This window comes from Temnothorax longispinosus, chromosome 6, assembly GCF_030848805.1.
Source record: "Temnothorax longispinosus isolate EJ_2023e chromosome 6, Tlon_JGU_v1, whole genome shotgun sequence".
NCBI lineage: Eukaryota > Metazoa > Arthropoda > Insecta > Hymenoptera > Formicidae > Temnothorax > Temnothorax longispinosus.
In genome coordinates, this window is record NC_092363.1 from 3,479,726 (window position 1) to 3,505,962 (window position 26,237).

The 26,237-nt window shown below is 38.3% G+C and overlaps 1 protein-coding gene across 1 annotated transcript in view; it reads right to left on the bottom strand.

Annotated features, from left to right (window-relative positions):
* Window positions 1-11,334: 11,334 nt before the first annotated feature.
* LOC139814245 (protein O-mannosyl-transferase TMTC1-like) overlaps window positions 11,335-26,237 on the bottom strand; it is a 120,991-nt gene continuing 106,088 nt past the window's right edge. The window contains exons 11-15 of the mRNA XM_071780371.1: window positions 26,070-26,210; window positions 23,115-23,314; window positions 22,796-22,931; window positions 15,991-16,120; window positions 11,335-14,855 (exon numbers count right to left, since the gene is read on the bottom strand). Coding sequence (XP_071636472.1) covers window positions 14,670-14,855; window positions 15,991-16,120; window positions 22,796-22,931; window positions 23,115-23,314; window positions 26,070-26,210 — 793 coding nt within the window. The 3' untranslated portion in view covers window positions 11,335-14,669. The remainder of the gene's footprint in view (window positions 14,856-15,990; window positions 16,121-22,795; window positions 22,932-23,114; window positions 23,315-26,069; window positions 26,211-26,237) is intronic.

Below are 26,237 nucleotides of genomic sequence, written 5' to 3' on the forward strand. Positions count from 1 at the left end.
AGAAAGTGTTCCCAATTTCGTCCCTATACTGAATTTAATAAAATGAAGTAATTACGATTTTTTTTAATTTTTAACTTTATTCATATTATTTACTAAAAGTCATTACAAAAGTGTATACTTATAGAAAATTAAAAACGTGAATTTTTAGCAAAACTCAGAAAAAATATAACTTTACTTGAAAAAACAAAACCTTAATAACCTTATCAGTTATTAATAACCTTGTTATTATTTTGTAAAATGAGCATTTAGCCTTCCAAGCAAGTATCACAAATAAATTTCACTCATCCAGGGGACAAATTTAAGAACATGAAGGGGGACGAAATTAGGAAAAACCCTCAAACTAACATCGCGGTTCCTATCTTCTCAACAAGTTAACCTGACGGCACACAACTCACACATCTTTCTATTGAGACAACGTATCTAAGCCAATGACATGCAGAAAATATAAAAACAGTGCTTACATTAGGCGTAAAAAAACTATTGATAACGACATTGCACGAACTCACGTTACCAAGAAAACGAAAAATCTTCGTAAAACGAGTACGGAAGCTCCCTAGAGATCACTCAACTTTTGCAAGTAGCTGTTTGTCTTCATCTATACACACATGCTGGCGCCGATAGCGTTTTTAGCGACGGAACCAAGAAATTTAAGGGGACGAATTTTGGACCTTCTACCTTATAAAAGATTGAAAAAGTTAATACAAATAATGATTGAATATTAAATTTCCAGTGCCAAAAAATCAATTGAGAATCTGATAAGGTTTATTCCTCAAGGAAGAATATAGCGAAGTTTGCAAAACGAATTTGCTCTTTATAAAATAAGTTTATAAAACATTAATACGCCGTGAGGTAGGAATATGCCATCCAGGCAGGTGACTCCACCGATGCCGAATGTATTTTAATATTCCATGCGATATTCCGTTTGCGCGCGACCGATTGCAGAGTTAGCAGTTAGAATCGATCGATTAAGTTCGCACAGGCTTTTCGAGCGCACCTGCCGCGGAGATACAAGCGTACATAGCGAAGGTCTTGCAAATTTGATGGATCACCACGCCGTGGGGGCGGTGGCGGTGGCGCCCGCAGTCCTACCAGAGGGATGTTCGCGTGCGCCCTTATAAATTATCGAAAAGGTAGGCTATCGTGCCGGCTAATCGAATCGTCGTTGCCACGGTTTGCACAACGGAACAGTGCGTGACATGCTTATCATCATAAACGCGGCGAGCGACGCGATAGCGGTGATAATATAACCGAGGGTCGGAAACGCGAGCGCGATTTATGTCGGCCATGGACAAGCTCGTTACGATTGCGCGCACGGAAATTCTATTAAAATTAATAACGAGTAATCCACGAGTTCCTGTCGCGCGGATTATATCCACACCTCTCTCTTGCCGACGGCTTGTTTGCCCCGGCGCGACCCGAGCACGAAAATCGCACGCCGGAATTTGCATGAAACGTAACGATTTTCGAAAATGCGAGAACGAGCTCGCGGTCCGCGGGCAGATTATCCGGCGCCGACGCGCGCGTTACAACGCGCGAGGGCAACACGATTCGTTTATCGCATGGAATATAACATGGCGTCGAGATGGGAATTAATAATGAATTTGCCGACACACGCGAGTGCACGACGATTATCGCGTTTTACAATGGAAATCGTTCCCGGAACGTTCACGTAATCGCAAACATCGCACTGGATTTAATAAAGTATCGATGCCGAAAAGGAGGAAGGGGCGATGGTCAAGAGTTTGTACATAAACGAGGATACACCAGGGACCTATGACCGGACCGGAACCGAAACATATTATATCGAAAGACAAAGAATCAAAAGATAAAAATCAAGAAATCGTCACTTTTTAAATAAAACTCACCGACACTGCAGAAGAAGACGGTTGCAACGCTCGAATCGGTGTCGCCACCGCTCTGCAAAAAATATAAAAATATATTAAATATATTAAGTATTTTAATGGACCGAAACCGGAACCAAACCGATATTTTCGTCCGGTCCGGGTCCTTGTTTATAAAAGTTATACGTATCCTAAATAAATCGATAAATGAATATTTCATGTCTCGACTTAAACTCTTGTTAAGGATGTTCTGGAGGTACCGTCCCAATCAAAAGTATATGCAGGAAATAATTGAAAAAACTGATATGTCTGTTTAACTCGAAGTTTTATTTATATATTTTTTTTATTATTTTTTTTTTATTCTTCTGACTGCAAGACGTAATCTAGTTTCGGTAAGCTCCTCTTACCTCAAGCACGCAGTGTACGAAGCCGCTGAAAATTCGATAGAACAAACTCGCTATACAACTCTTTCGTAGTGAAGAATGGATATTGGACAAGTTATCGTAGTGCGTACTCGTAGTAGGCATGGCAGCCATCAAAGTTTCGTAACGCGAAATCGCCGTGGGAACGTCGAAACGACGACCCAAGCAGGAAGCGTGAAATTCGCACGACAGATTTTCTCTCGAGACTCACTGCTGTCGGAGTACATACACGAGATCAGAAACTGGCTAGAAGATCGGCAGAGAACCGTCTTTCGCGGGATAAATATTAAAAAAAAATAGTAGGAAACTTCTCTTTCCTTTTTTTTATGTAAACGGCAGTTGCGATATCGAAGTCTCGTTTACCTGAGAGCCTAACACCCGCGGATTTGTCTGGCTGCTGTATAATATTCGAGAGAGATGAATCGCTAGAGAATTTTGACAAGTACATATCCACACGCGCAGTATGCGTATGTAAACAATTTAATTTAATAAAAAGTTAAAGAAAATTTTAATGAACCGGAACCGGAAAAAAACTGTAATTTGCGCAATACTTTTGTTAGCTAGAAAACCGAAATCGGAGCCGAAACATATCATATCAAAAGAGAAAAATCAAGAAATTCCGTCACATCAATGCGGCTGCCATGCTTACTACGAGTACGCACTACGATAAACTTGTCCAAGATCTATTCTTCACTACCAAAGAGTTGTATAGCGAGTTTGTTCTATCGAATTTTCAGCGGCTCCGTACACTGCGTGCTTGAGATAAGAGGAGCTTACGTCTTGAGTCTAGATTATATCTTGCAGTCAGGAAGAATAAAAAGAAAATAATAAAAATATATATATATAACTTCGAGTTAAACAGACATATCAGTGTTTTTAATGACCAAAGTTTCGTAACGAAACTTTGGTCATATCGAAAGACAAAAATAAAGAAATTCCGTCACTTTTTAAATAAAACTCACCGACACTGCAGAAGACGGTTGCAACGCTCGAATCGGTGTCGCCGTCGCTCTGCAAAAAATATAAAAATATATTAAATTTCAGACAGTTATTAAATATGCATATAAAAATTAATTACAGTAGTGAAAAAAATTTTAAGAGAATTTTGCCTCCGTTACAAATTATTAAAAAAGTAACACTTTTACAATAAAAATCAAGGACCCGGACCGGACGAAAATATTGGTACGGTTCCGGTCTATTAAAATACTTAATAGAAGAAGAACGAATTCTCTGCAACAGCAGTTACACTTGACACGATAGCAATTATTTATTATTATTCAGTTTTCACGGATGTGCACCGGCAAAAGCGTTCGCGAACGCGCGATCGTCATGATGACGCCACGTACCAATTAAAATTCCGCGAATATAATAAATAAATTTACTCACTCGTCGATGAATCGATGATGTTTCGCTTGTTGCACCGTCGTCGCAGTCACTCGCACACAATCTCACACGCGACTCGATCAGAAATATACGCTACTCTAAACATCTCGTTTTGACACGGAGATCTCCCGAAGTCGGATTAATTCCGGACGATTCCATTCGGCGATAAACGGGCACTTGGATCGATACTCGCGAAACACCCCAACACCCCGTCGCGTTGGCCTGTCGGATAACCTGCGCGTTTCCGAGCCGAGGATTTCAGGCCCGCGCGAAGACACTCGCGCCCCGCGACGGCACATAAGGCCGGTATCACAGTTTCCGATTAACGTGATCCTCCGATTAAACTCACTCTGCATTTCTTTCTATTAACTGTCCCCCTAGAAAGAGACGAAGAGTGAGTTTAATCGGAGGATCACGTTAATCGGAGACTGTGATATACCGGCCCATGATCTCGAACACTCGCAGATCGTCGAGAAACGCGCTTAATTGGATCGATACTCGCGAAACACCCCGTCGCGTCGGCCCGTCGGATAACCTGCGCGTTTCCGAGCCGAGGATTTCGGACCCGCGCAAAGACACTCGCGTCCCGCGACGACACATAGATCTCGAACACTCGCAGATCGTTTAGAAGATTACGATTGTTTAGAAACGCGCGAGAATAATAGCGTACCCGACTACCCGGTATCGCGGTATACCGAAACAAATCGCGAGTCGCGACGACGCGACGCGGACGCGAATTCACGCGAACGACTATCACGTACGCCTGACGGCCTGAAGTACGATTCGCAAGCTGCCCCCTGATTGGTGGAAACACGTCACCGCCGCGGTCTCGAGCCACTGAGAATTTTTCAGCGCATTTGAACGTTAGATCGGGGCCATTTCGAGCGGTAATCAAGAGACAGTCGTGCTTCTATCACGGTTTATCTATCTCGCGGTGGTGTATATATTTATATATACGGTAATTAAACCGTCGCGAAGTTTCCGCTCGCGTCGTCTGAGCTGCAAAACGAAAAGGAAATTTCATTGCTCCGGCGGCTAGTTTCGCGATCGAACTAAAGACACTATGATTGAAGATGCAGGTAACAAGTGAATGATTTTCCTGAAGCTCGACTGTTTTACGTGTAACGCGCGTTACGCGTGTAATCCGAATCCGCGCGAAAAATCGAGCCGGTAAACCGAGACGCGAGTGCCGAATTGCCAACGGCGGTGATGCATGGTGATTGTCGGATCCGATAACAATTAGTACCCGCGATCGTGATCATGTTTTCTGGACCGATTCGCGCTTGTATGTGAGATCTGCAATGGCAACTGACACATGGAAGCAGCGATGGCATATCGACCGCGGTGAGTGAAGCCATTTGTTTACGGTTAATTCTAACTGTTCATTTATTTACAATGATTGGTCACCGCTTCCTAGTGATAAGGCTTTGATGAACTATTAACGATCGTATTTACGCGTCTCCACAAATTAGATGGTAAAATAAAATTTTTATTCTCGTGCAATGTAGATTCTACGCTCGATATGCTTTTTTACAGTCGTATTTTTTGAAAAGCTGAATTATTTACTACAATATATTTCTTTTCTTGAATAAATTTATGTATCTCTCGGTAGCTCTGTATATTTGCGAAATATACAGAGCAATCCATCTTTATATGTATATAAAAAGATAGGGATGAATATTGTTCATCAAATATATTTTAAATATTATTTCATTGGATGGATATTGTTTAAATACACATTGTGCATTAATTTATATTAATGATAAAATAAAATTGATAAAATGAAATTTTTATTCTCATGTAAGCCTGCACTTGATATGCTTTGCGTTTTTACGCTTATCTCATTCTTATCTTATTTCTTGAAGAAATTAAATAATTTACCATACTTCTCTTTTCTTGAATAAATTTATGTATTTCTCAGTTGCTTTGTGTATTTTTGCGAAATATAACAATCCATCTGTATAAAAAAAATAGGGGGATGAATATTGGTCAAATATATTTTAAATATTATATAACTGGATGATATTATTCAAATATTATTTAAAACATTGTGCATTAATCTACGTTACTTTAATTGTATTATTTGTAATCATCGGCCTATTGTATTATTATATTAAATTGATAAAATTGGAATAGAATTTTAACAATTCAGGAACAAGAATTATATTTAAAACGCCAAACTTTATATATAATTTAAAATTTTGGGATACAATTTCCAAGCTGCATACATCTCTTCAAATTTTTATCCCGACAGCTCACAGTAAAGATATTAAATCGTTGCATCGAAGGCAATATATTACAATTTAATATATACATAGGTCATTTTATCAAAATATTTCTTGTGTTTTATTTTTTATATAACTCAGTATAACATTAAAATAATTTTAATTCTTCTGTGAAAAGATTCAAAAGACAATTATCTTACGATGCTTTTAAATATAAAATGCCGAGTTCTGTTTTACAGGATAAAAAAGAATATTGTGCAGTTTCGGGACAAAAATTTACAGAGATGTGTGAAGCTTGGAAGTCAATTCACATGGTTTCGCATAATATATAAATACGATCATGAAGGGTATGTCAGTACAAAGGCAGTACCGCGAAATTTCAGTATGCATTATGGAAATTAGTATGCCGGTGAAGTACAGTTCATTTTGCTGAACCCCGTCCAGTTTGCGCATATTGAAAAAACACTGACCTCGCAATGAATACCTTTATGAATACATATTAGTTCCGTCAACAATTCGACGTAATTTAATTACAATATCGTAATCATCTTGCGCGCGATAATCATGTTTCTTGCTGCGTTCGCTATATTGTCTGAAATCGATAATTTGTTCCAAGAATATGACTCTCGTTGAGCCGAAGAGCGAACCGGCTGGAACTTACATCGATCGATTTACACCCCGATGGAACGCTTTTGCAATCTCATCCGCTGCCATGGCTACCTAACGCGGCAACTTTTCTCTTCCTTTCTCGTTTCTCGCTCCTTCCGCCATTCTTAACCGCAAACAGCACCGTTGCACGTGCACTCACAAAGACTCATTTTTCTCGATCCGACCGCGGGCTTGTTCGAAAGTCTAAGATCGATGGGCGAATACACTCCGTTTCGCCATGTCCGCGAGTTTTCACGTAAAACTTTTATCTGCTAACCCAGTGATCGAGCCTTCAAGGGCTTTCGCGTAGCGATAAACTTTTCAGTCTTTCAATCTTTGAACTGGTCAACAAATTACGCAGTCACGCACATACAAACGCGCTGATATATTATACTTGCGACACGTCGCAAAACAGGGCAGTCTATTGAAATAATTGTAACTCTATATATACATAAGCGAATTCCCTTGTTAAATTATTTTTATGTATTTCACGTATGAAAAAATTCACGAGCCTTTTATTTCTCACTTTTTAAAATATATCTTCTATATGATATATATTTCCCCCCTCCCTTCCAGTCAACGCATATATTTCTGTCATACGAAAGAAATTTAGATCAAAAGGCGCAGTCTGCAATCGTGAATTTGCAGTGGAAAGGGTAGCGCTGGGGATGAGTTGGATGTAATTGACCTCGGCAGGAACAAAGCTCGCTCATTAATCAACGGTGACGTAGAGCTGACGTCACGTCCCATGGGCTGGTGCAATGCAGGCGAGCTTGCTGGTCCATTTATTTACCATTAACGGCTCATTAGCGTACTGGCATTTTCCTGTCCGACTCCTCTGCAATTGCAGCGACTCTTTTTCTCGTGTTTCCACATTAATTCATCCGATATAATGCGTATATACCATGATTTTTCTGTCATTTTTCCGACTTTAATCCCTACTATCTAGACATATTTCCATAAAAATCTCAGAAATTTAAGTTATACATATCACGAAATCAGATTTATCAAATTGCTCATTTGGATATTCTTAAGTTAACATTTTTCGCTACGTACGTCAATATTTTACTAAGTAATGAGAAGAAATTATCAACTATTCGCCCAAGATCTCATTAAATAATTTAACGCTTAATTAATCTAAGTACGTAAAACCTCGTGTGTCAAGATAACAAAAACCTTCGAAATTATAACAATGGTCGGAGCGCACGGTGGAATTTGATTAAAGAACTTTGTAATATCTCGTAAAATTATTCAGCTCATTTAATAATTAACGCGAAACAAAGGAAAATCGGGTTACTTTCCGTAGCGCGTGCAAGTGCTAAGACGGCCAACGACGACAGTGAGAGATCCGTGAGACAGCGAAATTAAAAGCTGCACAAAATATCCTCCTTTCCTCTCCTCGCCGTGACATGCGCTTTGAATCTGGCGTGTAAAGGCATCAGTTGCTGCAGGCTCCCAGACGGTGTTTGGATGGGTCTCAGGTAGCTCTGACGGACCCGGAAGTTTAATTACGCGAAGACGTGACAGCCTTCTGGCGAGAAACCAGGGAGAGATACAACCGTCTGACGTGCCTCGGTTCATCCTTGACCATTTCGTTCCGTATACGTTTGACTTTACGTAACGCGCAATAAGCGCTGCGAAGAGGAGAGAAAGGAGAGAGGGTGAGGATCTTCGACTCGGGTGACCGAGCAACAATATTTGCTTTTCGGCAAAATTGAAATCCTACAGCTTCTCCTCGCCTGCAGTCGGTGCACAGATACACGCGTAGGTAGAATATAAAACGTTCTTTTCTCGAGCGAGGCGAATTCTCGTCGTATCCGCCAAAATAGAGTTTCGTTTTCCAAATCGACTTTTTGATACGACGCGTACAAACTAAAACTGAATACGCGTATAACGAAAATATTGTTGGTGATTTAATCAGAGTTTCGCGTTGCAGTTCCAACGATTATTTGACTCCCACGCGGAATTCTACAAAAAATTATATGTCGAAGTCGCATGATTTTTTTAAATAAATCTGCTGATCCGAACGGAAGAATAAAGCAATGAATCGGTCGTTTACGAAACTGCCGTTACAACTGCCTAAAACATTTTATTTATAGCGCGGCGGCGTACATTCGACATTAATATCGGAAATAGATTTGCATATCGTAAATTTCGTTAGGGGAGCCGCGTAACAAAATAATAAATTTTACCCCGCAATTACAATTGCATATTATTTTATTGAATATATTTACGCACGTGGCGACATGTAGAAATATTTCGGGCGTTGCATCAATATCGATTTATAAGACGGTTTCGAGTTTCGAGCGAATCTTTTCATTCTTTGGAATACGCGGTCCATTCGCATTCACTCATGCCATTGAAAATTCCTGTCGTATACTTTTCAACACGCTATCATGCGACGTTCATCGCGACAGAAAGGAAAGCGCCGTCGTTCGGCTTGGTCACCCTCTCGTCCATCTTACCGCCACGGCAATAGGGATAAAACGGTATCGAGCGAATAAAAATCCTCGAGGAGCATAGTGGCCGACAAATAACGTGCGTATTCGATACACGTAGAGCTGTTACGATAATAAAAAAAAAAAAAAAAAAAGAAATAACTTAGCACGCGGGCGCGAAGTACACATGTGTGTCGGCATCCACGTTTTTCTCACGCCACTGATTTCTCTTCTCGCTCCAACATAGGCAACTTGTCCCTATGTGAATCTAATACGTCGCGATCCATAGAGGACGGGGATTTCACGGGGATAGATAAAAATAAGCGCCCGGACGCGGGTCGCGATTTAATATCGCGCCGCTTTATCCCGGGCGCTCGTGCACGCCTCCCAGGAGAGTTTTATCGTAACGACGATGCATCATGGCTATGCATGCGGCGGGATGGAAGGTACGGGGGTCGTTAATTTAACCGACCGATTGTATTCGTACGTAAATCCGCTTTACACGAAGATAATAGATCGACGCGGCATAGTTGGTCAAGGATTTTGCGCGAGCCCGCGCGTAAATAATGCGAGCGTACATGGAAAATGATTTAATCAGGTTCGTCGGTGATCTCGGCGTATCGATGACGTTAATGGTCGGCGCGTATACAGGGGGATGAATTGAGATTATAATATCCGACATTGGAACGCCATTCCTCTATACTCAGCCGACGGCTATTGTCTTTCATAATAATACGCAAGTCGGATCTCACGATGTTAGCTGTCGGTCGCATATGCATACCGTTAGGTGTCACACGTCAACGTTTTAAAAGATCCCAGGGGAAAGGTTAAGGGTCATTAGGCACGAGGAAGGCGTGACCTTCGTATCTCGAGAACGTTGAGCGAATACGGATCACGTAGCTGCACTCGATGCAGCGGGACGTACATGCATCCGTTCTATGTTAGCGAACCGTCACGATGCGCCAGGATAATGTCCGGATTCGTATTCCCACGTTGGTTCCCGGATCATGCAGATCCATCTGCCATTATCGACAAATCCGCCTATCCAAAACGTGATAGCCGACTTTCGCGCACAATGTAAATCAAACCGCACGACTCGGAGCACGCCAAATGCATCTATAAATGCTTTCGCTTTCTTGTTACGGAAACATAGATATAGAGCCGTAAAAGTCAATCGAGTGAACTTAAGCTTATAGAAAAGGAATGGCTGTCGCTGACCATAGAATCGGTGCCTGCTTCTCTAGCGCTTTTAATGGTACGAAAGAACGTTATGATAAAAGAAGAATTTTGCACAAGTTCAAAGATCGTAGCGAGAAGCAATTTACTAGTTCTACGTGACTGAAATACGGCATGCAACCCTTTTTAGAAAATCCCCGAGACCGAGGTCGCGTAAGAAAGTTTCACGACGTAAGAAAATCGTCTTGATAGTTCAAAGTTGTTACTATGTAAATAACGTTTTTCGGTTAAATGACAAAGCGCAGATAAGATAAAAATAGCCTAACGATGTAATGGTGCAAAATTCAAAATTTTTATTTTTACTTGCACAATCCTTATGTCGACATTCTATGATAGTGGCGGCATAAGAGTTATTTCAATTGTGGCGCGCTTAAACCGCCGGCAATTACCGTTAAAATTACACGATACTTACCGGGGCACCGAAATTCTGCATTGCGGCGGGCTCCATTATTTCCAGGCGTTGCCGACTATAGAGTGTAAGTGTTAGTACGCGCTCATTGTGAGCCGAACATAATGCCAGCGACTCTTCAAAACCACCTGCGCGCGGCTTGGTAGATTTGCTCAGGTGTGTGCCGGCTATGCGCGTGCATGTATTATTCGTCCACAAAATGAAAAGGATCGCGTACGATTATTTATTTCGGCCGTTTCGCTGGTACAGGGGAGAGTGTCTGTGTGCGTAAATTTATTACTAAAACAAAAAATTTATTCAAATGATACATGTCGAACGCAATTCGTTTAAATTGAAATATTTACACGGCGTAGAAATGAATGCAATTTTATATGATTCTCTCAATTTAAGCGAATACACCGCGTTAACGATACTAAATAAATGATCTTTTCGGTAAACGTACAACCGTAATTGCGATACATTATTGCGATTGCAATAACAAATACACATTAACGCACTTAATGAAAATTATGGCCGCGCTATCATGTTAGTTCCGGCTAAAGTTTGTCGACCTATTCTTGCCGTGGGAGGAAGGGCGATCTGTAAATTTGCCGTAGCTTGGTCGACGAGACCGCAATTTTGGCCGGACGACCATAATTAAACGGGGGAAAACTGGATAATTGATTAGGTATAGGTATAGTCTGGAATCGCCAATATTGTCGGATACCAGCACATAAATCAAACACACGTGGGTATATGTATATAAACATACACTTTATTATGATAATTTATAATTGCTGTATTATTCACAATGAGTATGAGTAATAACGTATCATAATTAGATATACAAACTGGTCTATCAAGTAGTAACCTAGACTAATCAAATTGCGGCTAATTATACACGGCCCCACGTTCAATTTCTGATACCCGAACTTCCACACTTCGATACCGCGAGTTTTCCAATTTTGTATCTTTCTTTTTTTAAACGTTCTTGCTTTCGTCTGTCGTATTAAACGGATCGATAATGCTAATCATTTTACAAAACATTCCACCCGTTAGTTTCGTATAATGATAACGCCAATTGGCTGTTGGATTTGTCGATCGGCCAAACGTCCTGATAAGAGAACGATTGCTACGATAAAAACAAAATATATCGTAATATATATTGAATAATTGAATTATATTCGCTAAAATTTACATGAAAAGTACGGGCCTCAATTCCTGCAGTTATATGAATTGCAAATTATTTTTAACTGTCGCGGACTTTTTCGTTTAATTACCATTACATAATATCACAAAATTGTCTTCACTAATATAGCAGAATAGACGTATCTGTCACGGGTAATGTAATTTTTATATATGCAACTACGCTATCTCATTGAATTCATAATGAAATCCAGTGGTGCTAAATGCTTATTTTCCGTTAAAATTGGAGAAATGCCTAAGGCTTAAACGTACGAAAAATAGAATACTCAGTTCACTTCCATACCTTGTATTAAATGTATTAGCCTCCAAATATTTTATTTCTTACCTTAGCTAATGAGCAACTCTCCTATGACCTCTTATTTTAATAGCTTCTCATCCGTACGGTGCCTATGAGGAAAAAGCTTGATTCCTCATTTCTTAGTTGTAATGATAGTATTATGCTTGCGCAAAATTGATGCAACTCTGATTGACGCTGGCCGATTAACGTATAATTTATATATTATGCTGTTGTGTTTATTAACTAAATTCTTTCCAATTTAATTGATTGTTAATATAGGGTAATATATATGTATAATTGAACTTATATTTTCATTTACATAAAATTAAAAAATATTAAGTATAGTTTATATGTTGTAATTGATATTATTAAATATAAATTAATTAATCGAAGAAATTTATAGGTATTCTATTTAATGTTTATTACGTTAAAACAAAATATTGAAATAAAGATATTCGAGCTGCGAATAGCAAACAAGAGTCGTAGACAGAAAGATATAGCAACTGAAAATGTAACTTCATACATATGCATTACCATTTCCATATACCATTATAGTTTAGATCTTATTCTCGTTTCGTTGCATTTTTCCCACTATCCGCAGTGTTCTGCAAAGTACCACAGGCCGTTGTAACCGGATGGCCAAAATTTATTTACTCGTTCATTATAACGATATTACATGACAGTAATTTATAGTAGAGAAGTTTAATAAGCATCGACAAAACTTTCGATGTAACATTTCTTTTCTGTATACAGGTATATACATTGGTCTTCTATTAAGTTTTGACAATGTTTTACAAGTATTCGTAAAGGGACATACAAATAATTAGAATCCAACACATTATGTATATATATATAAACAAGTTATATTTTATTTATTTCGCTAAACAGTTATATGATGAATTATTAATCGCAAAAGAATCGATTCTATTCTAAATGTTCCCAGCAATATTTTATTTAACTTAAATAACTCGTTAGCAATTTAATATTACAGTGAATAAAATAACATAATTTTGATATTTCAATATCTAATCCGTGTGAAATACTACTTAATTAATCTCTTTTGTGTAATAAATTCATAAACGTTGAAAAGAAAAACTTTCATAAAAGTTTTCTTTACGATATACTTGCAATAGAACATTGCCATACCAAGCTCATCGAAGAATGTATTTCTTTAAAATTATTTGTTTCTTTAATTTTCATACAAAAGCCATACCAAACGCCACAAATTAGTGGCACATTCATTACCCTAGTATTGGCACCGTGTATTTACGTGCGTAAAATTGCGTATCTACGAGAGAGGAACACAAAGTATGATCCGAGAAAGAATCCGAAAAGTATATACGTATTCTCATCTTATGCACTGTGCTATTGTCATTATCATCAAAAAGATAAAATTCGACACCATGATTTTATTTTTCGTGTTCGAGCTTCCAGCCTCGACGTACAAATGACAAAAAGAAAGATATAAAATGTACCTATATAATATTTCAATGAATGAGTCTGTATATGTGTATGTGTGTGCGCATATATTCGTTGGTAATGAAAATTATGAATGTTCATAAGTATAGACTCTTTAACAAGAAGATCGATTTATTTTTAATATTATGATATCCATTCGTATCAAGTATTTTTGAGACGACTATAGTTTTGCTAAACTGCCCACCAAAACTCTCTTTCTCGAGATATTTTTCACGAATGTAATCCTCAATTTTTATTACGATATATTGTTTGTTGAAACACTTTGTATTTCTGGTATTACACGTACAATGGAGACTTTATCGTTTCATCGAAACGGACATCGTAAAAACGTTGAAAGCACACACGAGATACAGCAAATATTTATAGAAACACGTCATACTACATGTGACTATGTTACCAATTACAATTATCACGTTTCAAAAGTATAAGTAGTTATACACGCTTGAACGCACACGGTTTTATGTCATATCTGATTATGTGTTTAATCAATACGCGAGAAACTTTGTACAATCGTTTGTCGCGGCACAGTTAATCGCTCGAATCTCCCTTGGTCCTCTCTCGTTAAGTATTCTTATGATGAATTTAAAAGTGACAAAATAATTTTCAAGGAATTTAATTCTTATAGCATTCGATTCTCACCATATAGCGCAACATTGTCATTTGTCCTGGCGTGAATGATTTCAGAACGTTTTCATCCACATTCGAAGCCAAAATTATCTACGGTACAGGCATCTGTTTTTTTTTCTTTGCTTCTTTTTTCATTAGCGACTTTATTTTCGAAGAGATCGCGACTCGCATCGTCGCTGTCCGATCGACAGAATAAACAGGATGCCACGAAGAACGCGAGGACACACATATAAACGATAACGATATATGCGTACCTTCTTTCATCTCGTTATCGTGATTAATCCGGTGACAGGTCGGGCTTGCGGTCCCAAATAGCACACAAACACGGCATACGAAAAATATTCAGGCATTCCACTATAATAGGACTCTCTTCGTCGCTGACGATCGTCGGACGAGGCTGCTACGCGATCGGAGTATCGCGCTTCTCTCTTCATCTCCCACGGCCCGTTTTCAGCTGGCGAACGAGTAGGAGGTAGACCCGATCCCCGATCGGGGCGGACTAAAGCGTCTCCAGAAAATTCTGCACGAGCAGGGTGGGCGCGGTCACGCGCGCCTTCCCTTTTCTTGGCTGTCTGCAAGCGCGCACGTTACAACGCGGCGCCCGCTGCAGCTGTTCCGACTTGTTGCTGTCTTGTTCGAGTTGCACCGACACGCTGGCCACGCGCGGCCTCGAACATCCGTTCTCCTACAACAGACAATTGCCGATGCTCCAGCGAAATTTGCTATCTCTCCGTGATTTACGCGACGTATGCACACGGACGGTGGGCAACTCCTGCGCGTGCTAAATGCTAACTCGCTCTACGATTGTGACGAATGCGAAGTGCTCTTCGACGAGCATTATCACATGCGACATACGAAATTAACGCGGTAATGATTATTACATGTGAAGATTATTATGTAGCTACAAAAGAGTTAAATAGTATACGGTAATGATATAGTGCATTAGTTAATTAATACCATCGCTTTTAAATAGCGCTGAGAATAATGCTGAATATCAGTGTAAACACGAAAGTCTCTAGTTGAGCTAAATGCAATTTCAGAATTATGTAGCTTTGGCTTTTACTTACTATGCACGTCATGCTTTCAGTTATGACAGAGTGACAGACATTACTTTTGCGCGTAATGTCTCATACAAATAATTTAAATTCTATTATGCCACTATGATTTATAGTTGGTTTTGATGTATGATTTATGTATGATCAAATTTTAAAAGTATGTGTCTATTTGCATACCTTTTGACACATATAAGTTCGTTGAACAAAGAAGAAAAAGGGCTGCATTTTTCTCTTTGCGTAACTTCAGAAAAATATTCAGTTATTTCTGAAGCTGCTTTATAAATGTTCTAGCAAGATAGATTTACGAATAGTGCCAGTGTGCACGTGATAATCACAAAAACGACTTAATCCAGACAAAATGGTAAGAGGATAATGTGTGGCTAAATGTGCAAGTACTTAAATCTTTAATGAGTGGGACAAGTCGTGTTCGAGGAAACTAATTGTAAGTTCAAATGAGACCGGAATGACGAAAGACGGCGGGAAAGAGACTAAACGGGACTACCATTTAATTAGAATTATGACGATACGACGTGACCAAAGAATCTTAATCAGCTTCCCAATGTAGAAACTAAAGAAACAGTCGCGGGAAGAATCAGAATCGCACATCATATCGTGCTAATAATAACTTTTAAGGTTATCCACTTTGATAAATAGACAATGGTTTATTGCACGAAGACAGCCGATGGCAGCAAGAGAAACGGCGAACCTAAATCCACAAAACTTTGCCATTATACACGCGATCCTCGTACAGCCAAAACTACTAACCGATATACAGAGATTCCGTTGATGTTGATGAGTCCTTTGACGAGACTCGCTTTGTAACTCCCACGCACGAATATACAAATCCCCGCGATAGATGAAGCCTCCTCGTTTCGCTCGTAACATTAAATGCCACCTGTAACAAAGAGGAAAATAAAATTCCACATTGTTAGCATGCCACATAACTCATATTCGTTTGCTTTCATAGCCTGTGTAAAATTATGTTGCATAGCAAGTTGTGAAATACTTTCGTAGGCAAGAAGCGTACACTGAGAAAAAAAATTTGTCAATCCCAAGAAATATTTAGTCCGATACGTTCAACTAAACATTTTAGTTAGTTAACTAAACATTAGTTGAATTAATTAATTCTTGATTAAAAAAACGAAATAAATTGTTGAAACAACTAATATTTAGTTAACTAACTAAAATGTTTAGTTGAACGTATCGAACTAAATATTTCTTGGGATTAACAATTTTTTTTCTCAGTGTACGTTCTTTTCAGAGATTCCTCTCTTATATATGTGTATATATATATATATATATATATATATATATATATATATATATATATACACATATATAATAGAAATAATCGATAATTGATGCTGGAGAGAATAAAGATTTATTTTATTTCCTCCTTAAATTAAGTCTTTCTCTCGCTCTGCGTATTTTAGATTCCTCAGTATCCATTTTCGCACTGATGTAGTGCCGGTGTCATTATTCAACATACACACGTTCGCACCCTCCATAAAATAAATTCGTAAGTGACATACCCTTTTTTACGCGTCACTTGCGCTCTAAGTTTGTTCGTGATCTTCCCATTCACGCCCGAGCGTGATATTTACGAGGCGTAAAAAAGGGAAAGTTGATAGACGAAAATGTTACAAAGATTCACGATCGTATATAACCACATATTATATTTGACTCGTAAATTTGACTACATTTTCCACTCCGTAGTCTCTGGGTAATATATTTATATAATATAATTTTCGTTCCATTTTATTTTTTTATCTTAAGACGTTTACTTTTTATTATGATTGCTCACTGAAAAAATAATTCATGCATTAACTTAATTGGTCAAGCTGCAACTTGTTACGTTCGGATCGCTATCGAAATATTATCAATTTAAAGGTTCTATCTGAAAAAGCCCGTGTGAGATCTATATATTTTTTGTATGACGAAATCCAATCGCGCTGCAAATATTACGGATTATTACTCATGGTAATGCAGAAAAATATAGTTTCAACGCGTCGTGCGTCATAGACATAATATCGTATAATTGTAACTCAATAATAGCTTTCTCTCGCAAGCGAATGAATCTTGTGATGTCAAAGTGAACGCTATATTGTCCCAGTTGCACATTCAGTCACCCGAATAATTCTGATCGTTATCAAGGCCGTAACATTTACGCGGACGCAGTTAGAGCAGGTTCGAAGCATTGACAATACCAGCGTTTTCGTACCGGTTAATCGAACACGTGCCTATGTATATCGAATAGCTTCACCCCTCATCCAGCAGTATCAATGCTGATATCGACCCGCGCCAGCGACAACGTTGACGTCCGCCTGGTCTGAACCGACTGTAATCGCAACGTGACTTAGCAATCTCACGTGTCTCCGAGCACATCGGGTCAGTTTGAAATCGCTTGTGATCGATCGTATGTCCCCTACTGGGAGATAGTCATGTTACTGCAACATCGAGTTACAGCAATGTGATCAATTCAGTCTAAATAATATCAAAATAAAAACGGTTAGTTAAAAAAGTGTATTGAAAAAAATTCAAAAAACTACGGTATCAATGTTAACTTTTTTTTAGGAAACATTGAAATCAGTACAATTTTGGTAAATCCATTTTTTTGATACTATACAGATACTGAAATATATATATAACACCTTATGTTTCTCCCTATGAACAAAAGTGAATACCGCTGCGCAAATACCACTTATAATTTTGCTAGAGGCTTTAGAGATTAAAGTTTTGCAGAATTAAAGTTTTGCGGTGAGTATTGTTAAAGCCAACCGCGAGCCCTCTATCTCGGATGGACATTCGTGTGAAATAAACTCTAACTCGACGGTGGTTGTAACGAAGTGGTAACGCGCGGCTACCACTGGTCATATCGGCCGTTCGGTGGTTCACCGATAGACCGGATGAAACACGGCGTTCCATGAATTATAAAATCGCTATTTACAGCGAAAGATACAGACCGTGTCGGCTGCGGGAGTGGTCGCGCGCGAGTCGGAACGCGCCCCGGTGTAATATCGCATCCTGCCTCGCGCAAACGATAGCGCGGCGAAGGTTTATCCAAAATTATTGCCGCATACGCGCATTTCTTCCTTGCATTCAAACTGTTGTTACAAGTTGCATGAGATCGCGACCATAGGCTGTTCGTCACGACCATAACGATGCATCGTTGTGGTTCGCGATCGCCGGCAGAGTTGGCGACACGAACCATCACTTGCCCGCGTTTATCATGAGTAAAACTTTAAAAAATAAAAAAAAAAGAAAGAAATATTTGCGCGAATGAACACGTTACGTTTCATCGATCGGACTACGAGAATACAAGTAGCGTCGGTAAATTCTCAATTTATCAGTTCGTTGAGCACTTTAACGCAAGGGCGATGACGTTACAGAGTGCCTGTGGCATTATCCTGTACAGTAGCTTTTCTTTAAATTTATATGTCTGATGAGGATAAACGAATACGAGGGAGAGATAGCTCGACGAATTTCCACTGTAGCTAGAGCCATTCGATTAACTTTCACGTGTTAATCTTTGTTCTAGATGTTATTTTATTGTTAGACGATTCGCCTGCACGCTGGGAAATATTCATTTTGTTTTAGCAAGAGTTACAATTATAAAATAACTTTGCTTTTATAATCTTTGCACGATAATAATTAATGAGCCAATAAATATTTATCTCAACGCGCACACCACGCTTTGATTTTCAAATTATTTGAATCGGCATAATTTAATGATAGGCAAATAAGTAAATTTAAACAATAAATGAGATTATGTTCCAAAATTATTTTCATACGAATATATACTTTTGACGGTCACTGAACGTGACTTTGCATTTTACAGTCATTTAACCAAATAGTTCGAAAATTGGACATTTGTACAATTCTTTAAATGAAATGGAAACGCATTGGACAGAAAACATTTATACCGAGCGATTTCACATGCGATGATCAAACGATTTTAGCACACTCATGGAGAAAATGCGATACCTATATGCGCTTCTAAAACATGACAATAATTGGCGATATTTTCAGCAATTATAGCTGTGGATCCCTCTCTATTGATTAACGGATATGATTTTAATTGTATTTGCTGCTGTTAATTTGACTATAAAAAGCTACTGATTTCACATAAAATAAATGATTAATATAAAATTATAAGGTGTTGAATATATCCGTTTTCATACATTTATTTACAAGTTACCGCTAAAATGATTTTTGCGTGCAAATAAAATGTTTATCTCATTATCAAATTAACATAAAGCGTTATAAATTTATTAGCTGTAAGAATAATGAAATATATTCATATATGAATAAATTTAAATATAAATTTAAATACATATCTTTCATAAAAAGACTTTGTCATAACAAGTGAACAAAAACATGGCACCAAAAAAAAAACCTATTATAAGCATCCAATCGATCCATTCTTCATATTTTCTATAATATTCACCCTAAGCACGAACACTCCATGAAGCATAACTCTATTGTTAACGACAATGTAGTGGAAAGACCTTCGTCAATGGCTGAGAAAATTGCGTCCGCAGACTATGAGATTTTATCTCTGTAGGAAACTATGGTCCATCTCGATGACTTATCGAACAAAATATAGCATATTTCATAAAAACCAAGATAGCATTTTTTCAATCTTACTTTTACCATAAATTGTATGAAAATTATATAACTTTTATTATATTTTGCACGTTTTACTACATAAAATTAATTAATTTAATTTTTGCAAATAATTTTATTAAAATGAAACAAAATATTATGTTCTATATAAATGAAAAGAGCGTGTGCTATCTGAAAAATTTTTAGTATTTTATAATTCTACGGCTAAAAAATATCTGCATTTAAATATCTTTTACTGTATAAGTATTTGTATGTATGTGATCAACTGTTCACCTATCTAATAAGTATATTTAAAAAATTTACAAGACTTACATGTGTGTGAAGTATAAAAGATATATTATCATTTATTTCTACTTCAGAGAAAGAGAGAGAGAGAGAGAGAGAGAGAGAGAGAGAGAGAGAGAGAGAGAGAGAGAGCGCAACTTTCCCAAAATGGTATCGTAATATGTCACACGTTCAGTCGGTGGTTTCCTCGACAATGTCAATATCATATTGTACGTCCATAAAAGCGGACGTGGACGAGATATTCGATATCGAACTACGTGCCGATCGCGACACTTAATTACTTCAGATCGGAAACGGCGTGTCCCGGAGCGAGGCACAAATGAAACCGTGACCCAATCAACGAAAACCGCAGGCGATTTATGAGAAATTAATCCGACCATCGCGTACGGAATGGAAAGCGGAAATATTGGGACTTTGCTTCGGCTTGGCTTTAAATAAATGAAACGTGAAGCACCCTCGCGCTATAAAAAGTTCGCGGCACGTTTTCCGTTGACGCGACAATGCAATTCGAAATAATATAATTAAACAAGGTCGCTGTACTACCGTTTGCGGGTGTCGCGTCGAATTGAACAATACCTTTCAAACTTTGTCTCGCATGTTTACTGATAGACAAGAATATTCCGAATGCTGTAATTTTCGTACAATTGCAGACTTGTATGGTCGTGATTGAATGCACCATCGAATAGCAAACGTGAATTTCATGTTTCTCTTACAATTAGTGTATATTTCATATATTTATTGGGAATAATAAAGACACATGTATACCCATGAAATGCATGGTGAATTAATCAATGCTGTGATAAAATATAACTCATTAATTTATGATAGTTATATATATATATATATATATATATATATATATATACATTTACAAATAGAAATATATAGTAAGTTGTTCTTCTCTAAAATAACGCAAACTGTAAGGATATTAATTAAATGTAATATGATTCTATTCCTGTATGAAGAAATTATATTGAAATTACATTGAAATTATATTATTTTAATGTTGAAATTATTTTTTAAACTATTTTTTAAACTATTATAATTACGTTATTTTCATTAATGACATTGGCAAGTCTATATGTAAAAAATCTAACTCATTGTGCAAAATTTACATAAATATAAATACAACACGTAGCAAAGTAATTAGCTGTTATTGCATATTTACGTAGATCTCGTATAAAGTAACAATTAGCTGAATCTCGTATAAAGTAAAGTGGATAGTCTAATAAGTCTCTTTCTATTTTCCTTCAGTCACTATACACGACTATATACTTTACCCCACCAATCTGTTACGAACTGCGGGCAGATTTATATTTGCATTTAAAATCTGAGCGATGCGCCACATCTGTCAAACGATGCATATTGAAATTTCGCGTGTGGTAGCAACACAGAGAGGAAAAGAGAGAGAATGGTGCGCTACTCGACCGCCTGTCCGCCGGCGCCTCTTCCCAAGCGTTGTTTCTCCAAAATTTAACCTCTTTCGCCCCGTTGCTCCTATATCCCCCGAGCCACGCCTACGTGCCTATCTCTGGCTCTGCAAAATTCGTATACGTTCGGGCGACGATTCGCCGCTCACCGTCGCGGCTCTTCGTTGTTGGCAAGCCCGTCGAAACAGAGAATGAAAGAGAGAAGAGAGAGAGGGGGGAAAAGGAGAGAGGGAGGAAAGAGAGAGAGGAAGAGAGAGAGGGAGGGAGGGAGAGAGAGAGAGAGAACACCACCTACAAAAACAGCGCGAATCGTCGCTGGCAAATTTACCGTGCGTGTTTTATAGGCGCTATTTGCACACACAGCGGGACGCGGGAGGATTACAGTGCGAGGGTGGAAAAATGGGCGACGGGGTGACGGCAGTCGCAGCGAAAACACGGGGGCCAGCCGCTTGCGCGCCCGTTATCGTATAATCTACGTGTGTACGTAGATGTGCCGCGTACGTAAACGGCCGATAGCAAACTCGGCCGTTGAGACAGAACGATCGCATCAACTCGCGAGGCAGTATCGAATCTGTTTTCATTTTTCTTTTTTTTCGTTATTTTTTTTTTAATTTTTTAATTTTATTCTTCGATATATTTCGCGTGAAATACGAAAATCGTGTGGAATTTTTAATCAACCCGGGCGGAACGAAGATCGAGCCCGAAGAGATCGACGGAAAAAATTGAATTCGTCCATTGATTGCGAATTGACGTGCGCGCTAACGTACCGAGTACTTGCCGCGCGAATAAGCCCGCCGCCGCTCGATTCGCAGCGCTGCAAAGCCCATCTGAAATTGAAAGGATTTCCGCGCGACGAGGCCACGCTTCCCCGCATGCACGGAATTCGTAACACGCGGAAGAGCCCGGTGTTTGTACACGATCTCGCGCTGGTGCCGAGGAAATTACGAATTCGGACATTATACGTTGTGCAATCCAAGCTGCGGCGATATTCTCCGGAATGTAGATTTGATGCTATTTTAAGTAATCCGGGGAAATGGGTTTGATACGACGCTTCCGTTTGTTCGTTTTTGCGCGAATGATTAGACGAAAACAGCACGTGATGCTATTCTTATATGATAACCTTAGAGAGTATGGTTTTTCTGGGAAAGTTTCGACCATTTCCCAGTTCGCAACCGTAACTTTATATGTTCAGCGATGCATACACATGCACATACAATGCAAATGCTCACCTGATGATGAGCTGGTGTACTCTGGACCACTGACCTCGCAACCTCAAAATCCTGAGCGTACCAATAAGCGATGGTTTGTGCGACGGGAAGATCTCCATCGCTTTGAAATAGTAGTGGAGCGAGGGCAACCATTTGCCTGAAAGAGACACGAAGCAAGTTTGCCGCGAGTGTAAATTTAGGATCGCGATCATGCGAACTGCTTCGTAACTGGTAACGCCGACGAGTTTGTTCTATTTTCACCGACAAGTAGTGCTTCTCCTATCCGATATTTGAAGATCTACTTGCTATTCTGAGTTTATTTCATTTAGCGGCAACTCACCATTCTTGTACAACCAGTAAGCATACTCAGCGAGAGCGTCCGGGTTTCGTGGCTGAAGGTGAATTACGTGCCTCAGGAGCTCGCCTGTTGCAGGACCGGTAGCGATTCTCGCTAGAACTCTAAATGCCGGCGCATATGTCGGATCCAACGACACGCATCTTCTTAGCATCTCGATGCACTGTTCAGTTCGATTTGTTCTTCTAAAAGCAAAAGTTTACAAACGTGAAATATTTTATATATATAGACATCACGAAAATTAGTATATATTGTAATATAGGCAACTTTCAATACACAAATTACATATTTAACCAATTTGATTCTTTTTTAATGAATTTATAATTGTTTCCTATACATATAGAACCAAATAAATGATATCTTTGAACAGATTGCACCGCCATTTCTAGTGTATTAGACACATGAACGGTAGTCAGAACATGGAACATAATAAACGAGTGAAGTGATGTAACACAATTGGAAGATTATCATTTATTATTCTTAACTAGTAACGAGCAATTGAATTCTAATTAGCGTCAATTATAAATTCCATACATATTGGTCAAGTAATATTATTTAATCATCACTCAATAGCGATTCCGTATGGCCAATATGTTTCACTCATATCATGGATATTTAATTCTTGCTTGGATTGCTTTATCGTTCGATGAAAATGCTAGATATTTTAAAGTAGGTTGGTAGGCTGGAAAAGGCCCAGCGTTGAAAAGATCTAGCGGACAAGGTTCCGCGTTCCCGTACAAATTGAACGGCAATTTCGCGAACGCGTCCGGTTGAATTATAGTCGTGCGCTTTCATGTAATCGACTTTACGCCCGACAAAAGACTCGGTAATTGTCAGAGAATGGCGACGCCAATAATGCCGATCGACAATGCCGTTTTTACTGTTTACGCCCATAGCTTGAGCGATGCTTTTTACCAATATCGCTCTATATCGACGTTTTAATCTGACGGGAAGGAAAAATATTAATCGTTGATAGAGCATTTCTGTGAACTCACATCCGTCTAGATAAATATACGTAGGATATATCTTAAGTTAACTCAAAATATTTCAAAAGCAAGTTCTTTTACTTTATCTTATATATTATACGCAATGCCATTATATTTGCTAATCTTTGCAATGTGCAAAGGTTTTGAAATAAAAAAGTAAATCTTTACAAAAGTAAGTGCTCGTGCGCACAATAAAGCTATATTTTTAAAATACATAATTACATGTATATGTTTATATTACATTGTATTTTAGCTCTTTTGTTTCTAATTCTTTTCATTTTTTTTTCCTTCTTTTTGATATGCGTATCGGATCGCTAGACAAAAAGAGTTAGAAACTGTTGTTCTATATTGTTGCGCCCGAACTGAGACTAGATCCGGGCTGAAGAAGTCGCGTAGCGCGCTCCCTAGCAACGAACGGCTGTTTATCAACAAGTGCGAAAGAAATTTGTCTCCGAGCTTTGAAATCGAACGGATGTGTCGTGGAGATTCTGTAAAGCTACTGAATAAACGAGTTCTTTCTTAAAAACGTATTCTCCATGTTTAACGCGAGTTCGGAAGTGCGCGAACGCGGCGCGAGTGTGCGAGTGCGCGGAAGTGAGACATCTGGCGCAACAATATAATATTACGTTAACAATATTTGAGAAATAAAAATAAAGAAATAAAGCGAAATCTCCCGGACATTTTCAAGAGTAATATAAATTTTTATGTATTTGTCTGCATTTTCTTATAAATAACATGAATAACATGAATAATACATTCGCGATGATAATGCACATCTCTGTAATCAAAACGGAAACGGAACAAAGGCGTGCGCCTCATGGTCTACGCGCACATACAGTCACTCTGTCTCAAAGAGAGTCACCTTATTATAGCGCACCTCGTATGTGCACGATTTCTCATGCGTAACATATGTGTATACCTACATGCAGCGTCACATTCTACATATTTGAGCTATTGTGTAATTCATTCAATGTGCAAATACATTAATGTATACATTATGTAAAACCAATTACATAACATAAATACGCGCGCGTTACGTTGTATCAAAATTATAATAAAAACGGACTAAGCTAAAACGTATTGTTATTTCTCATATGTAATAATAATATTATATTACACAAATGTTACGTTAATATGCTATGTTTATATAAGATTTGCGTCGAAAACCGTCGTATTAACTAGCTGATGATTATGACAAAATATTGAATTAACTTAAATATTGAACTATATATTATAGAGGATAAGATAAGTCTCTTTATCAAAAGTCTTTTTTTTTTATTATATATAATATTTCTGACAAAAATAAATCCCTTGATAGAAAAAAAAACAATTTACGTTTTCATGATTTTTGTTGTTTATGTGACCAAAGATAAAAAAGAAAGATATTTAAAAAAATATACAATATATGTAAATAAAAGCTAACCCATGATTTAATGGGGAATCCATTATTTAATTAGTCGTTGCATAAATATTTCATCGGATATGTGCAGGCTTCAAATAAAATTCCTCAACAGAAAGAGGAAGAGAAATAAATGAGATCGCTTGTTTTCACGATTTACGCACAATAAACGGAAAATTGTTGTATGCACGCATCGGCTGGCCGCGTATGTCCCATTTCAGCCCTTAATTAAATTTTAATTTATCAAGTAGGAAGACGTTAATTAAACTTTAATTTTAACCATGCCACCAGAATTACAGCTCATGCTAAATTTACTGTCGGAAACGCGGCTCGCGCTGGGTCGATAACTCGTTGATATAACGGTGAACTAGGAGATAGAGAGGTATTTTTATTGCGTAAAAACGACCAACGGTTCCTAATAATTAATTGAGGATAATGCAATTCAATGATGAGTTTGAGTTTTTCGACGGCTAGACCAATTGATTAATCATATTAGTAATTGATAATCCGCTATGTTACTCCATCTCGGAGAGAACATGTTTATCATTCACTGACCTGTACAATCGTCCGAGATTATAATGAGCATTTACGTGACCAGGTTGAGCGTTAATAGCTGCTAGAAAATGATATTCCGCTTGATCATCTATCGTGAGGGTTCCAAGATTATTATGCGCACTGGCGTACCCTGGCCAGAGCCTAGAACAAACAAAGTTACACAATCGA